The 17,805-nt window shown below is 42.7% G+C and overlaps 1 protein-coding gene and 1 pseudogene across 1 annotated transcript; one reads left to right on the forward strand and one right to left on the reverse strand.

The window, feature by feature from the left end:
• The first annotated feature begins 2,689 nt into the window (after positions 1 to 2,689).
• On the forward strand, positions 2,690 to 13,791 carry FAM71F2 (family with sequence similarity 71, member F2). Its single transcript, XM_006861218.1, has 5 exons — positions 2,690 to 2,842; positions 4,726 to 4,910; positions 5,707 to 5,956; positions 8,566 to 8,684; positions 13,593 to 13,791. Exons 1-5 carry the CDS (start codon positions 2,690 to 2,692, stop codon positions 13,789 to 13,791), a joined length of 906 nt encoding a protein of 301 aa, XP_006861280.1.
• Positions 13,792 to 14,927: 1,136 nt separating this feature from the next.
• LOC102816460 overlaps positions 14,928 to 17,805 on the reverse strand; it is a 7,067-nt pseudogene continuing 4,189 nt past the window's right edge.

The raw sequence follows: 17,805 nt of genomic DNA on the forward strand, positions 1-17,805 counted from the left end.
TGGCATCATTGATGGACTCAAGTGTGGCAGCGGTAGTGAGGTTGGCCCAGGATCGGACATTGTTTCGTTCTGCTGTGCATGGGGTCGCTATGAGTTAAGTGCTATCAAGTCAGTTCTGACTCATAATGACTCTGTATAGGGTTCCTGAGGGGTGACTGGTAGATTTGAACTGCCGACCTTGTGGTTAACAATCCAGTGATGGTAGGTTGCATTTTTGTTGTTGTTGTTAGGTGCTGTCATCAAGTTGGTATCAACGCAGAGTGACGCTGTGCTCAGCAGAATGCAATGCTATCTGCCTGGTCCTGCGTCAATCTCACAGCTGCTATGCTTGAGCCCATCGCTGCTGCCACTATGCCAGTCCATCTCACTGGACGTCTTCCTCTTTTTCACCAGTGCTCCACTTTACCAAGTATGATGTCCTTCTCCAGGGATTGGTCCTCCTGATAATATGTCCAAAGTCTGAGAGAAAAAGTCTGGCCATCCTGTCTTCTTAGGGGTATTCTGGCTGTACTTTGGGTTTTCTACTTTTGTTTAAGATTTGTTCCCTAACTTAACGTGAAACAACAAACAAGTATTATATCTCATGCAATTGCTGAGGGGCAGGTCTAGGTAGTTCTGGCTCAGTGTAACCCATGAGGTGCAGCTACCTGAAAGGTCATCGGAGGCTATTGGAGTTGCTTCAAGCTCACGCATATGGTTGTCAGCAGGTCTTAATTCCTGGATGGCTGTTGGCTGGAGGCTTCAGTTCCTCACCAGGTGGACATGGCCGACAGTTTCTCCCAACTTGCAGCAAAAGAGAGAGAGGAGCTCTCCCAAGGTAGAAGAAGCTGCAGTGTTTTGTTTCGTTTTGTTTTTTCCATTTCTTCTAATCTCTCTCTTTTTATGTAGTAATTTTTAAAACATTAAGCACAAGCCTAACATATACTCAGCCATTATAAATTTAGGCATTTGCAAAGGTATAAAAGAACATGTTCACATAAAAACTTATACATGAGTGTTAATAACAACTTTATTTATACAATCCCAAAATTATAAACAATCAAAATGTCAAACAATAGTCCAATACAAAAACACTTGATACTGTTCATATAATGGTATGTTATTGATAAGTGCTATTGAGTCATTTCCGACCCATAGCAACCCTGTATAGGGTTTCCCAGGAGTGGCAGGTGAGCTTGAACCACTGACTTTGCAGTTCAAACTGATTTTACAGTCCAGCGCATTAACCCACAGTGCCACACTAGGACTCTGTGTAATGGTATATTGCTCAACAATAAAGTAAAACAAACTGTTGAAAAACAGCAACATGAATCACTCTCAAAGTAATTATCCTGATGAAAGAAGCAAAACACAAAAGGGTACATACATAGTGCTCCATTTATTTATAGTTCTCGCAAGATGCAAAACTAAGCTATAATGAGTGAGTGGTTATCAAAGGTTAATTTGATGGGCGGTTGTGAGACAGAGGAGAGGATACTAAAGGATCACAGGGGAACCTGAGCAGCTTATCATTTGAGTATTGTGAATGTTACAGTGCCTTTTACAATCTAATCCTGGAAGAAACATAACGTCACTTCTGCCTTTTTCTCTCCATCAGACAGACCAGCTCTGATACGTGTGGAAGGGGACTACTCAAACTTGCAATGTGAAAACCAGGAGACAGGGATCTTGAGGGACCATCTAAGAGACTAGCTACCATACTTGCCTTTTTCTTTCTAAGTCACTTAAAAGAACTTTGCTACTACAGAGGTGGCAGTAGGCCTAGTTCAGGCCTCTATTATATAAGCTTCTGTAGTAAAACAATGAATACATTGTAACCAGGATAGTTATAAAGTATTGAACTTTATACTTTATAACTATTGAAAAAAATTTTATGTAACAGAACACTCCAGATCTGCATGTGTACATGTGTGTTAACTACGGGTTGATTTTGACTTGTGGTGATTCCATGTATACAGAATACAAGTACTCTGTAGGGTTTTCAAGGAAGCAGAGTTCTTAACAAGTGTGTGGTGGAGTGGTCCCACCCAGTGAACAACTAATAATAATCAGGGCTCAGTGGGGTTTTTTTAGGTGCCTGTGGATGAAGGAATCAATCATTGGATGGGAGGATACAGAGAAAGCAAGGCAATACCTGATAGAAATGAGATAGACAATTCATGCTTTCAGAGAAAGTGTTTCTGGGAAGCTTCAGTGTGAGGGAGAGGCTTTGAGTGTTCTGAAAACCTTCCTTATGGCTCTGGTCAGCTCCCGGCTGCCTTGGTACAACATCCGGAGAGCACGTTTCCCTGTGTTTGTTTGGAAGAAGGTTGCATGTTTGAAAAGCAAGAGAGGCTGCTGGGTTGTTGCTACACTCTGTCTTCAAAAAGCTCGTGGAAAAACTCCATTATCTTTTCATTCCATTTTCACTACAAACTTTTTGAAAATCCCATCTTCATAGGAGAGGAGGAATGCCCTGCTTGTCCTCAGTACCTCCCCACGTCTCTTACCTCCTTCCTGTTGTTATTATCCATCACATTCCTTGATGTCATTCAAGTCATTGTGAGCCCACAGGTCCTTCCACCCTGGGGGGCAGTCCACTAGTCAGGGAGGGAGGTGGGGGAGCAGTGGTCACACCAACATCTTGAAGTTGGGCTGGGTCTGCGTGGAGCCCTAGAGATGTTCCTCAGCCTCTTCTTCCCAAGAACCAATGAGTAAGATTAGGGGCCTCCCACCTGAGGTCAAGGAACCAGGCCCTGGAGTGGAACTTGGGGTAGAAAATGGCCTTCTTTGTCAACTGATTCATTCTCCAGAATTCAACTTGTTCGCTGACTCTGCAGTGTTTGAAAGCAACTTTATCCAGGTAACTTTGTGTAGTAATCCTTCCCTTTCCAAAACCGGTTCCAAGGGGTTGGCAAGACATTCTGGGGCCTTTGACAGCCCAGGGGGAGGGGGTGAGGAAAGACCACTAAGGCTAGAGAAAAGCAAAGGGTCTGGGTCCCATGGTCACCTCAGCCTGTGTACAGCATCACGGAGAAATCAGAGCCCACTCTCTCTCTAGGCTGGGTCCACAGGCCCCCTTCTTGGGGTCAAAGAGAATGAAAGGTGCTGTCCAACCTCCTCTCTCCCAGATGATTTGGAAACAGCCTTCTTTAAGAGCAAGGCCACCGGGCCAATCGGCCATGCCCAGAATCTTACAGCCCCCTGAAGACTGAAGGGGTGAAATGGAGAATTTGTGGCCTGGGGAAGCCTGGAGCCACTGTGAGTGCAGAGTGGAACCCAATCTTAGCCTGCCTCCCTCCCCAGTGGTCTGGCCTGCACCTCTAAATCTGTGCTCATGCCAACCCCATGTGTATCACAGTAGAAGTGGGCTCCGTAAGTTTTCAGTGACTGACTTTTCAGAAGTAGATCTTCTGAGGCACATCTAGGAGGACTCAAGACTCCAATTTTTGGTAAGCAGGGTTTGGGCCACCCACAGACTCTTTGTTTTGTGACATATATGCATTTCATTATACAATATGGGCTCTCAGAAATGGTTTTTTTTTGTTTTGTTTTGTTTTTTTTTACAACATTCCCCTTTCTCAAGCCACCATGATCGGACTTGTGGGTCATTCATTTCTTACCCCTAGTCTTGGTGTGGTACTGTGGGCTAATGCATCAGACTGCAAAGTTGTTTGAACTACAAGGTCAGTGGTTCAAGCTCACCAGCTGCTTCTTGGAAACCCTATACAGGGTCGCTATGGGCTGGAATCAACTGAATGGCACTTAACAACAACAACCCTTGCCCCTAACCTACTAGGAACTATGTGGTGATCCCAATAGCCTTACAAAGTCTGGGACACTGAGGGACAGCCCTCTGGTCTCTGGAACATGGGGTCATTCCTTGTGCATTCCTTTCCCTGGTCCTCGTTCCACAGAGGCCCCATGTCCAGTCTCAGCCATAACCAGTGCCATTTGTCCCATCTCCCTGTCCTACTACAACCTCTTGGGTATGACAAGAGAGCCCAGCAACCATGCAGCTGCCCTTTCTTCCTGGGGAAGCTCCCAAATCCCCCTCCAGGTGGACCACATGGATCTTCCAGTCAATGTCTCCACCCCTTCTAGAACTTTCTTTGCATAGCTTTTCTTCCAGGTCATTAGAAACTAATGCTGGCTTCTGTTTCAATGCCATCAGGCTCTTTCTTACGATTGCATCTGTTTACAGTTAAGTAATGCTGAAGGCATAAAAACATCCAGTACATACCTGCAGAAATGAACTCAGAGGCAACTTGTGGAGCCCACCATTAAAAGATCCATAAATAGATCCATGGGAGTCTTGGTGTGGCGCTGTAGGTTAATGCGCCAGACTGCAAAGCCATTAGAACTGCAAGGTCGGCAGTTTAAGCTTACCAGCTGCTCTGTGGAAACCCTATACAGGGTTGCTATGGGTCGGAACCGACTCGACGGCACTTAACAACAGTAAATAGATCCATGAGCCCTGGTGTGGTACTATAAGAGAAGCACTTGATTGGTACATACTAGCCACTCTCCGAAACCCTATACAGGCTCTCCATGAGTGGTAAACAACTCGATGGCACACAACAACAATAGGTCCAGGCCCACACCAGTGTGCCACACATCTATAAATAAGACGCTCAGGTGCCCCAAGCCTGTCACTGAGATGTAGACCCCCCTTCGTGACTCCTGTATCCTACCACTCTAGACTTTGCTTCTCTCTGACTTGTATACCTGTGGCCTGCTTTCCAGGTGACTAAACCTGGGAAATGGATGGATGTCTCTGGAGGGTCGACCACCGTGGTCCTTGGGGTGACCTCTTCTGTGCCCTCCCTGCCACTCCCCAATGTTCTCCTGATGGCCAAGGTCACCTGGCCCTGGGGTCCTTTTTCCACCTGGAGAAAACCTAGTGATGCCCCCATCATCACCCTCAGCAGGTAAAGAAAGGTTTGAAGCTGGTGGAGGAGGCATCAAAAGGGTGGAGAGGTTGAGTGTTGCAGCTAGGCTTTAGATAAGAAAAAAGGGCAGTGGTCTTGAGTGCATAGGCTAGGTAGAATTAATTTATTCATTCAACCAATACTTATTTAGCGCCTTGTCTGGTGGAGCCTAGTTTTCAAAGACCTTAGATTCTTTCAGTTTATATTTGTTGTGTCAATATAGTCCAGAGAGTTACCAAAAAAAAGGTGAAGATTGTGAAAGTCATACTGTATTTTGAGGTATTGATACTGAAATAAAATATTAGAAGTCTAGGAGACAAGGAGGCAGAGATTCCATTCTTCTTCTTGTCCTTTTAACCCAGTGGTCTTTGCCAGCAAAGTCCTAAGAGATAGTAGGAAAAGACACAGAACAAGAGTCAGAAAACTAATTCCAGTTTCTCTTAATGAGATCTAAACCTGGGCAAATCCCTCAGCTTCTCTGAACTTCAGTTTCACAGTCTATGAAATGGAACAAACACTTTTGCTTCATCAAAAGGGTGTTGTGAGGATTAAATGAGATACTATATATCAAATATTAGTCATTGTTATGGATGTGGGCAGATTATTGAATAATTTTCCAGTCTTTAACCTTTAATAATCATTGAGTCCTGGAGGTCAGAAAAGAATTAGGCCTATAACATTCAGTCTCTGAGCGTGGGGTCCCCCGTACAAAGAAGGGGGAGTCTCATGAGCGGAGTCAGGCTCTAGGTAGATGCCAACAAGGTTGATTAAAATCATGGACTCTAATTTTGTGCAGGATTCTGCCCCTGAAGTATGTAGAACTACAGATCTGTGACCGGCTTCAGCGCATCCTGAGGGTGAGGACAGTAACTGAGAAGATCTACTACCTGAGGCTCCATGAAAAACATCCCCAGGCTGTGTTTCAATTCTGGACCCGCTTGGTGAGAATTCTACAGAAAGGCCTGTCCATCACCACGAAAGACCCCAGGATCCGATTCACTCATTGTCTGGTGCCCAAGGTGTCCAGTAGCTCCACTGAGACAACAGTAAGTGGGTCTCTCCATGAGCTTGATCAGAAACGGTCCATGGACATGGAGATTGTAAGACACTGTGAGGACTGATGAGTATTAAGGGTTAGTGTTGGTGAAGGACGAGCAGACTTCCCAGTTTTCAGAGTCAGTGACAGTCTCAGAGGACAACTCAGAGTTGTCAACTGGCATCACAGAGTTCATGTCTGCATCCTAGTGAGGAGAATAACGTCTGGAGTCTTAAAAGCTTCCAAGCAGCCATCTAAGATACAACTATTGGTCTGTACTCATTAGGAGAAAGAAATAAACCAAAGTCTCAGAGAAGAAATTAGTCAACATGGTTAAAAGCCTACAAGAGCCACAGTCTTATCTACCCTAAGACCAGAAGAACTAGATGGTGCCCAGCTATCACTACCAACTGGTTGGATCAGGCTCACAATAGGACTCTGACAGAACTGGAGAAAGATTCAGAACAGAGCTCAAATTCTTACTGTGCCAGTTAAGACTAGAGAACTCCCTGAGATACTATTTAAACTTTGAACCAAAAGTATCCTCAGAAGTCCCCTTTTAGCAAAAGAACAGGTTGGCACACAAAATAATCAATGTTATACATGAGTTGTTGTTGTTGTTATGTGGCGTGGAGTTGGTTCCGATTCATAATGACCCTGTACAGGGTTTCCGAGGCTGTAAATCTTTACGGGAGCAGAAAGCCTCATCTTTCTCCCATGGAACAGCTGGTAGTTTCGAACAGCTGACCTTGAGGTTCACAGCCCGATTTGTAACCACTACGCTACCAGAGCTCCTTATATACATTAGTACAGTGTACTATTAAAAAATTATCTCCATATATGAGACCAAAGAGTCCTGGTGTGGCACTGTAGGATAAGCATTGGATTGCTAACCACAAGGTTGGTGGTTCAAACCCACCAACTACTAGTTGGAAAACCTGTCCAGGATTGCTAAGAGTTGGAACCGACTTAGGCACTTAACAACAATATGAGACCGAAAGGTCAACAATTACTCTAAAGCAAACCTGAGATGACAAGGGGGAGAGTACTGGAAATGGAGCAACCATTTAAAGGCAAATAAAGAAAATGTTGACCACTTTTCTATTGGCATTCTTAGGTTTTTCTAAGTTGATTTGTAAAGTAAAGCTCATTTATTTCAAGGATGTAAATCTTTTGCTTTCCCCTTTGGTTGTGTATCTAAAGGAGCCCTGATGGCACAGTGGTTAAAGCACTGGCTATTAACTAAAAGGTTGGCAGTTTGAACCCACCAGAAAGATGTGACAGTCCTCTTCTGTGAAGATTTACAGCTTCGGAAACCCTAGGGGACACTTCTACTCTGCCCTGCAGGACCGCCCTGAGTGGGAATCGACTTCCCAGGAAAGCTGTCCCGAGACCTGTTTGCTCAGTGCAGAACACAGAAAGCAAGAGCTTGATAGACTGGGTTGCCTAAAACCTTCAGATTTCAAGATCGAAACATTTTTTTTCCTTTCATTTAAGTTACATGCTTTAGGTATGTTACTACCAACTTTAAAAATCCAATACTTTGACCACCGTTTTACAGCTCGTCTGCATTGGTTTTTAACGTTCAGCTCTTGTGTTCTGGACAGAGGAGTCTGTCTCAGCCCATTCATAACACAGAGGACTTGATCCTGCCTGGGATCCCATTGTTGATCTGATAATTCTGGAGCTTAATGCTTAAAGACCAGGTTCCCAGGGCTAGGCTGTAAAATCCAATATCTTAGTTACTTCATGTTGTTTTTACACAAATACCGCAACCTGGTGCCTTTAAAGAACAGATACTTCTTTTCATATCAGTTCCGGAGATCTGGTGCCCAAATCAGCGTCTTGACTGTATAGGTTCCTTCCTTGTCAGCAGACCAGGAAGTTTCTTGCTTCCTTGACTTATTCTAGCTAGTAGATGACCCTCACAGGGCATCTATCTTGCTCCATGTGTATGTCTCTGTGCCTACTCTGGTCTTTTCAACAGACAGAAGTGATTGGTGCCGTAGGAAAATGCACTAGATTGTAAGGTCAGTTTAAACAGCAAGGTCTGCTGTTCAAACCCACCAGCCACTCCTCAGAAACTCTATACAAGGTCACTGTGAGTCAGAACCAACTCAATGGCACTTAACAACATCATCACTGGTTTGGTCTTATGAACATAACAAAACAAAGTACCTATTTTCAAACAAAACCACATCTACCTATACAAAATAAAAAACAGTAGTCACTAAGTTAGTGCCAGCTCCTGGCGACCCCAGGAGTTGTGTAGTGTAGAGGTGGTCTACTCCAGAGGGTTTCAAGGCTGTGACCTTTCAGAAGCACATCTCCAGGTTTTTCTTCTGGACTTCTTTGGGTGTGTATGAACAGCCGATCTTTCAGTTACTAGCTAAGCCATTTGATAAGGTAAAAGACTTCTCCCAAGGACTTCTATTCCCACACAGGATTGCATCCTCAGGCACAAGGACCAGGAATTCAGTGCATATTGGGAAGAGTGGTACACTTCAATTTAGAACACCTAGGTGTGATCCCTAGAGTTCTTTCAAGGGTCTGTTCCCAGGATGCCAAGAAGTATGGGTGAACAGGCCTGGTAATCGGACTCTGCATTTCTCCATACAGCCTGAAAGCAGCTTCCTGTCAGTCTCCCAGCTCAGTGAAAACCTCAGGCTTCTGGCAGCAGAGCAGACCAGTGGAAGTTCATTACAGCTCTCAGAACAACCCCAACTTCCAACAGCCATGTGGGTACTCCGAGAAGTCAGCTCCAGCACCCCCTTTCTGGAGCATGGAAGTTGGTTTTTGTGTGTTTTTTTAATGGTTTATCCTTTCTTTGTTGTTGCTTATTTTATTTTTTTTAGTATTTTGAAAGGTTTGCACTAATGGTGATTTTTATACTTATACCTCTATATACTATCCATACCAACCCATTGCTGCCCAGGCTGGCTGCAGTTTGAACTCATCCATTTCTCCTCAGAAAAAGATATAGTAGTGTGTTTCCACAGAGATTGTTGTTAGGTGCCGTCGAGTCCGTACTGACTCATAGAGATCTTATGCATAACACAATGAGACACTGCCCTTTCCTGTACCAACGTCATAATCATTGTTATGCTGCCGCTGTGCCAGTCCACGAAGATTGTAGCCTTGGAAATGTGCTGGGCAGTTCTAATCTGTCCTATAGTGTTGCCGTGTGTCAGAACAGACTCGATGACAATGGATTTGGTGCTTTGAGTTTTGATTCATAAGTGATTTGGTCTTTTTGCCTGAATGGCCAAAGTAATTTTCTGTTTGCTACACTTTCTTTTTCCCTTAAAGCCCAGTAGTTTCACCAGCATATAACAATTCTGGTCATTCTTGGTCAAATTTCCCAGGTGCATGATGTGTCCTTCCTTATATGTGATTTCAAGTCTCTCTCTTTTCTTTTTCCCCCCAAGGTCGTTTTCTTGAATTATAACTTTGCTTTTTTGACGGGGGGAGGTACTCCTCTTATGCGTATGTTGGACCATCTTTGCTTATCTACTATGTTGTTGTTGTTAAGTGCTGTCTACTCTGCCACGTTAAAAAAAAAATCTTGTCCTTTTGATCTTCTATTTTCTATAAGGCATTTTCTGTTCTACTTTTCTCTTGTGTTCTTTCCAGTTTAGACTTCATTTTGAGCTCTTAAGTTTTTCTAATTTCTCAGTTCTATTACTTCATTTATAGATCTTTTAAAGTCTGACTATTTGTGTTCTTTGATATCTTGCATCATTTTCTTAATTTCTCTCAGCTTCTTTTGCAATACTGTGTTATAGCTTTCATTCACACCTTCCTAGTGAGCTTTTGCTATCTGTAAGGATTTATTATGATCCATGTTGTCTTTTTTTCTTGCATAACTTTGCATGGGATTTGATTGTGTGATCCTTTTTTGATGCTAGTTTTTATTGAACTTGGCTCCCCTGAGCTTTTTGGGAATGAGAAATGAGTCAGGCGAGTTTTTCCAGTTTTCCTCCCGTGCTCCCTCTAGTGTTGATTTCGTGGCTCCTACTTGTCTGACGAGTGGCGGTTGCGTACTTGCTGTTAAATAGGAATCTCCTTGTGCTAGGGCCAAGTCCGGCTCAAAGGCGGGATTTCCATTCTCAGATGTCAATCAAGAGGCGGAAGCGCAGCAGGGGAGACTGGGTTGTAGTGAGAGGCTTTGGGCTGCACTTGTGGGTCTCTAAGTTGGTCGACCACGCCTCAAAGCCACCATCTGACGTGGGAAATTGGGAAAGGTGTGCGACAGGGTTGTGTTCTTTCACCATACTTGTTCAATATGTATGCTGACAAATAATACAAGAAGCTGGGTTCTATGAAGGAAAATGTGGCGTTAGGATTGGAGGAAGACTTATTAACAACCTGAGATATGCAGATGATACAACCTTGCTTGCTGAAAGTGAAGAGGACTTAAAATATTTATTGATGAAGATCAAAGAGCACAGCCTTCCGTATGGATTACAACTCAATGTAAAGAAAACAAAAATCCTCACCAATGGACCAATAAACAGCATTCTTATCAATGGAGAAGAGATTGAAGTTGTCAAGGACTTCATTCTTCTTGGATCAACTATCAACACTCAGGGAAGCAGCAGTGAAGAGATCAGACGACGTATTGCATTAAGCAAATCTGCTGCACAGGAACTTTTTAAAGTATTGACGAGCAGAGATGTCAGCTTGAGGACTAAGGTGCACCTGACCCAAGCCATGGTATTTTCAATAACCTCATATGGATGCGAAAGCTGGACAGTGAATAAGGAAGATCGTAGAAGAATTGATGCCTTTGAGTTGTGGTGTTGGAGGAGAATACTGAAAGTGCCATGGACTGCCAAAAGAACCAATAGATCTGTTTTGGAAGAAGTGCAGCCAGAGTGCTCCTTGGAGGCCAAGATTGCTAGGCTTCGTCTCTCATACTTGGACACATTGTCCGGAGAGAACAGTCACTGGAGAAGGATGTCATACTGGGTAAGGTGGAGGGTCAGAGAAAAAGAGGAAGACCCCCAACGAGATGGATCAGCCAGGCGGCATCATTGATGGCATCAAGTGTGGCGGCGGTAGTGAGGTTGGCCCAGGATCGGACATTGTTTAGTTCTGCTGTGCATGGGGTCGCTATGAGTCAGTTTGGACTTGATGGCACCTGACAACAACAACAACAACAACTTGTCTGAGGTTCCTTGGTTGTGTTTTCCTTTTCCACCTTTCTGTTTTCTTTCCTTCAACTGTCCCTGTTCTGCTCAGTTTGTATTTGAATTCCACTTCTAGTAGTTTTTCATTGGTGTAAGGCTTTGTCTTGTCAAGGAGTTTTTGAGAGTTCACAAGACACATACTAATCCAGTTGCTTTAGACTTTACCAAGAGCCCCTTGCTCTCAACTCACAGTTTCTGATGTTTTTCTCAAGTTGGTCTGTCAAAATTCTATTGAGTAGCTATGGGAGATTTAGGCATTCTCCTGTTTAGTTCAACATATGTTGTCATTATTAAGTGCTATTGAATTGGTTCTGTATAGGGTTTCCAAAGAGCAGCTGGTGGGTTTGAACTGCCAGTCTTGTAGTGATGATCCTATAGAGCTACATACTCACCACTAGTTCTTACATTGCTATAAATTGAATTATTTGTTATGTGAAGCCTTTCCTTTAATAGATTCCTCAGAAAATCCTCAAATGAATAATATTCACTGAATTCTACCCTACTTCCTCTCACACAGACACTGATACATTACGGGTCTGGTAAATGTTTGTAGCAGTAACGTTAGCTCATCAGCTCATTTCAAATAGGTCTTTTACTTGGAGGAATCTTATCAACCTGAACTGAGGGAGATACCCACGTCAGGTTTGTTTTTGTCAGATGCCTCATGGGTGTTATGGACTTAGAGGAAAATTTTTAATATTAGTTTCTCAACTTGGGACTAAGTTCAGACCTCAAACTAGCACGAGGACAAGCCCAGAGATGTGATTTTTTTGGGGGAGACACTCCTTTGGACCCAGAACCCAGGTGGGTACAGATGAGCTTACCTGTGGCATTGAATGGATATCTTTGCAGTGTAGCCTTTCATTGAGGGTGTGCATTCTGACAGTCCTGGATGCTTGTAAATATTTCAGCCAACTCCCCACAAAGCTCATTCAGACTTCATCTCCTGTCTCACGTAACCATGGAAACCCAACCCTCAGTTACCAAGACTGACAAGTTTTCCCTGGCAGCCCTAGCTTTAGCCCACACTCCCTTCTCTGGTCTTTAGATTACTCTTGCTTTTTGGTCCCTCAAAATTTCCTTTTCTTTTTTTTTTTTTAAAGTTTTTGTTGTGAATTTTGAGTGACAGTTTACATGGGAAAGCATCGATTTTACACTCATCCTATCATATTTCTTTTCATTGCAATGATTACAATCACCTCAATGAATCATCATTCAACAGTATTTGCTTCTATTCTCTCTGGTTTGTTTTTTTATTTACACAAAAACACTCAGAAATATATAATCATTTAAACAACTAAAGGGCACATTCTGCAAGCCTGCCTCCTGGCCACCAGCACACCCTTTTCTCTTTCCATAAGTTTAGAGACCTTAGCTGCTCTATCTCTCCATGTCTTCATCTCTGCCTCCATCTCTGGTGTCGCTGCTTCTCTGGATAGAGTCCTGCATTCTGCTCATGCTCTTCTCCCTTTTTGTCCCTTACTTTTTGTGGGTTCAACAGTGTATTTGAAGCTATGCTTATTATATTTGATCCAGCATTTCTAGGTATTTTGTAGCCATGCAGCTTTCAGATTGTTCACCCTTATTGCCAGCCTTTAACTCAATATGCTAAAATTATTTTCACTTAAAAACTAACAGTGACAAATTAAAGCTCACTGCATTTTGTCTCTGAATATGAACAGTGTGATATTTCTTTTCGTTTTTAATAGTTCTATTTTTAAAACATGTATCCATTTGATATTGGAATTTTTTGGTTTTATTCCCACTGTTTTTTTGTTTTGTTTTGTTTTGTTTTGTTTTAAGACACACTGTGATTGTTACTTTTTAAGAAATTGTTCATATTTTGGGGAACTGGCTTAAGCTTGTACTTCAACTAATGCCCCCCATCTGGCAGATTTATATGGGTGTTAGGCAGATCCCAGTGGGTTCAGGTTTTGCTTTTGAATCATAGTTGGTTAGGCTCTTAGTGCATGAAAGCAATGCTTAAGGTTTGGAGAGGTATCCAACCCACCCACTTCAGCAAAGCCAGCCTTCCCTGCTTGACTTTCTCCCCTGAAGGCATCTTGGTGGCGGTGGTTATGTGCCATGGAGTCAGTTCCGACGAACAGCGGCCCTGTACAGGGTTTCTGAGGCTGTAAAGTTTTACGGGAGCAGAAAGACTCCTCTTTCTCCCATGGAACAGCTAATAGTTTTGAACTGCTGACTTTGAGGTTAGCAGCCCAACTTGTTAACCAATATGCTGCCAGAGCTCCTTCAAGGCATCTTAGCTGTATCATATGTAAACATCATTACCCATCATTTCCATATTCATACCCAAGGTACTACTGTTGTTTTTGTTATAGTTTTAAAACATTTTTATTACATTTTTACTACAGTTTTCAAATTACATTTTTAACAATGTTTTGGTTTTCTTTTATTGCTTTCAATGACTCTGAAATCCCTGGGCTCCAACAGAAATACCAACATGACCATTAAAATGGACAATTGCAACAGCAGTGACAAGACAGCCTCCCCAGCGGTAACTCCTGTCACTTCTAATATACCCTTGAGAGCCACCTTGAGTCACAGCCTGTGGGAACAAGAGAACTCCAATGAGCCCTTGTGTGAAGCGCCAGTAGCCAGTTCCCTAGGAGAGAACTTCTGGGGACACTGACCCTCAGCTAAACCAGTGTAACCATCCCTTCACTTCAGTGCACTTGCTACAACCGCCCACATGGCTCTTCCCTTTTCCAGGCCAAGTGACAGGGAGAGACAAGATGGCATTTATAACAAGGCATGTCATGTCTGTACTTCCACCAATAAACCTCCTGGTGTGTCTATTGTTGTAGCTGATTGTTCTCTAGGGATTTGAGGTTGAGGGAAGAGTGGTTAGGAACAGGCATTCACTCTGAGGAAATAAATTTAAAAAAATAAAATAAAAAGTTACTGCCTATTAAAACCCAGGAAGCCAGTCCAGAGAAAAGGACTGTTCCCCTGTTCCAGAGATATAGGGGTGCCTAGGAAAACAGAGGCAGGGATGGCACAAATCTAAATATGGTGGGACCAATTAGGAGTCACCTTTGTGTTGCCTTTGTCTCAAGTAAAAATTGTAGCCTGTTACCTCCCCACTCCTATTGAAGCTCCGAGGGCTTACTGTGTGCATATAGATGTTGATTAAAGACATGACTTCTGATAAGAAAGATGGTGCTAATGAATTGCGACTGTCACAATTGTAAAGGTAGAAGTTTTATAACAAAAATGGGGGAGTAGTTAATCTTACAGTCCAGAAACAGAGGACCCGAGTACCATCAAGGGAGAAGAGACCCTATCCAGAGAAGCAGTGACACCAGAGATGGAAGCAGAGATGAGGACATGGAGAGAGAGAGCAGCTGAGGACTTTAGACTCATGGAAAGAGAAAGGCTGTGTGCTGGCGGCTAGAAGACAGGCTTGCAAAATGTGCCCTTTTGATTGTTTAAATTATTATATATTCCAGAGTGTTTTTGTGTACATCCTCTCTCCACCCAACCCCCCACTCCCCCAAATCAAATACTGTTGAATGATGATGCATGGAGGAGATTGTAATCATTGCAATGAAATGATGGTGTAAAACCAATGTTCTCCCATGTAAACTATCACTCAGTTCACAATAAAAACTTAAAAGAAAAGAAAGATGAAGACCATTCTGGCACTAGAGGCCTTGATAGATTTGACTCTTCCAGCCCAATGCCTAGCAGAAGCAAAGTGGAAGACAAGGTGTATTAGGGGTGGGGGTGGGAACTTCGGGCAGCTTCTAGACAAGTAGACAACGTTTACTTGTAAGGCTGCACTGCAGTATTCAACACGTTTTTATTGAGTGTCTGTAGGGGGCCAGACAACATGCTAACTAATTCTGGTTATAATAGAGATAGAGGAAGACATACAGACACTCTATCGGCCTTAAGGGAAGGCTTGGGAGAAATATTGTTATGAGTTGATTTGTGTCTCAAAAAAAAAAGATTTATTGAAGTCCTAATCCCCAGTACCTGTGAATGTGACCTTATATGGCCATGGGGTCTTTGCAGGTGTGATAAAGTTAAGATGAGGTCATTAGGGTGGGCCCTAGTCCAATCTGACTGGTTTCCTTATAAGAAGAGGAGAAGAGACACAGACGGAGAGAAATAGGGAGACAGACATGTAATGGCAGAGAAAGAGATTGGAATGATGCATCTACATGCCAAGGACATACCAGCAACATCAGGAGCTAAGAGAAAAAGGCAGGGAACACATTTTCCTCAAGAACCTTCAGAGGGAGCATGACCCTTCTGACATTTTGTACTTGGACTTCTGGTCTCTAGAACTGTGAGACAATAAATGTCTACTGTTTAAAACCATCCAGTTTGTGTTAATTCGGAATGGCAGCCACAGGAAATGAATACTGATACACAGCCCTGTTCTGAAGACATAGAAGGACATCAAGGTTGAGGAGATGTTGAGACTTCCAGTTTGCAAATAGGGCCTCTTCTGGAGTTCACACTATGTCTGATGTGGAGAAAAAGCAGGTCTGCCTTCCTCTGATCCACACTTAGTTGAGCTGAGCTGGAAATCCGGACCAGGCTGGCCTGGGAAGACAACTAAAAGGATACCTAATGTTTGTGTGTTTTTTCCTGCCTCCAGTAAAAATAAAAGCAAAACAGAACTGAGAGTTGTAGGTACTATGAGGGAGATTTAGAAGGTGAACTTGGAAAATAATAATGCAACATCATACTTCCCAATCTATGCCAATTGTCCTAGGTATCATTAATAACTGTGTACCCATTCACTCTCAAGTGTGCCTGTACCCCTTCACACCCACTCGGATGAATATTATAAAAAAGTGCAAAATAGCAAGTGTTAGGGAAAATGTGGAGAAATTGGAACCCTTCTCCATTGCTGGTTGTTGTTGTTGTTAGGTGCCATTGATTCGGTTCCTACTCATAGCAACACTAGGCACAACTGCCCGGTCCTGCACAATTGTTACATTGAGCCAATCTTCACAATTGTTAGATTGAGCCTCCTGCTGGCTGCCTCTGTGCCAATCCATCTTGTTGGGGGTCTTCTTCTTTTTCACCAATCCTCCACTTTACCAAGCATGATGTTTTTCTCCAGTGACAGGTCCTTCCTGATAATATGTCTGAAGTATGAGACACGAAGTTTCACTAACCTGGCTTCTAAAGAGCATTCTGGCTGTACTTCTTCCAATACAGATTTGTTTGTTTCTCCTGGCAGTCCATGGTATTTTTTTTTTTTTTTAAAGGTTTTTATTGTGGGTTGAGTGAAGTTTACAGGGCAGATCATCAGTTTTACATTCAACAAACCATACACCATTTTCATTACAATCATTATAATCCCCTCCATGTACCATCAGTTAACAGTATTTCTCTCTATTCATTTTAGCTCTTTTTTTAAACACTCAGATATATATAATAATTTATACCACCAAAGGGCACATTCTGCAAGTCTGCCTCCTGGTCAACAGCTTTTAGTCCCTCTCTTCCCATGAATCTAGAGTCCTCAGCTGCTCCTTCTCTTCATGTCCCCATCTCTCCCTCCATCTCTGGTGTCACTGCTTCTCTGGATAAGGTCTCCCATTCCACTTGTGCTTTTCTTCCTCGATGGCCCTAGGGTCTTTAGTTTCTGGACTGTAAGATTAACTACTCCCCCATTTTTGTTACAAAATTTCTACCTTTACAACTGTGACAGTCGCAATTAGTCATGATAACAATTACTCACTATTTAATCATCAGAATCTTATCCCCATCTCTTTTAACAGACCCATCTAGACATGATGAAAACTACTCAGTGGGGATTCTTTCTTCCCCCACACACTGTTAAACTAAACTACCCCTTGAAATCAGTCACTTCATGCCACTATCACCCCCTCATTTTAGGTAGCCTAAGTTGTCCATCCCTATCTGCCTTTTGTACAGAGGGGATAGCATTGATACTTGATGTGAAGATTCCTTACCTCTCTGTTGGTATTTAGAATTACTACCTCTGTGAGTATAGGTCAAGTTCATCAAATTGTAGCAATTTACCTGCATTTTCTTTATCAAAAATTATTTTTGTTCTTTTTTTTTTTTTTTATCTTCCTCTAGTCAAGTTCTGATTATCAAGCCATCAAGACTATATCAAATGGGTACTATCTGCAACTTTGGCTGTTCTTGCATGGCGCTTTTAATATTCTCCAACACCATAACTCAAATGCATCAATTCTTCTATGGTCTTCCTTAGTCATTGTCCAATTTTCACACGCATATGAAGTGATTAAAAATACTATGGCTTCGATCAGGCACACCTTAGTTTTCAAACTGATATCTTAGCTCTTGAACATTTTAAAGAGGTCGTGTGCAGTGAACAACACATAGTTTGATCTCAACTGCTGCTCCCATGAGTGTTGATTGTGGATCCAAGTAAAATGAAGCCTGGCAACTTCAGTCTTTTCTCTATTTATCATGATGTTATTTATTGGTCCAGTTGTGAGAATTCTTGTCTTCTTTACATTGAGGTGCAATCCATACTGAAGGCTATAGACTTTGATCTTCATCAGTAAGCATTTTAATTCCTCTTTGCTTCCAGCAAGCAAGATTATATCATTTGCATATCCCAGGTTGCTAATGAGTCTTCCTCCAATCCTGATGCCATGCTCTTCTTCATATAATCCAGTTTCTT

The sequence above is a fragment of the Chrysochloris asiatica genome, unplaced genomic scaffold (assembly GCF_000296735.1).
Source record: "Chrysochloris asiatica unplaced genomic scaffold, ChrAsi1.0 scaffold00041, whole genome shotgun sequence".
NCBI lineage: Eukaryota > Metazoa > Chordata > Mammalia > Afrosoricida > Chrysochloridae > Chrysochloris > Chrysochloris asiatica.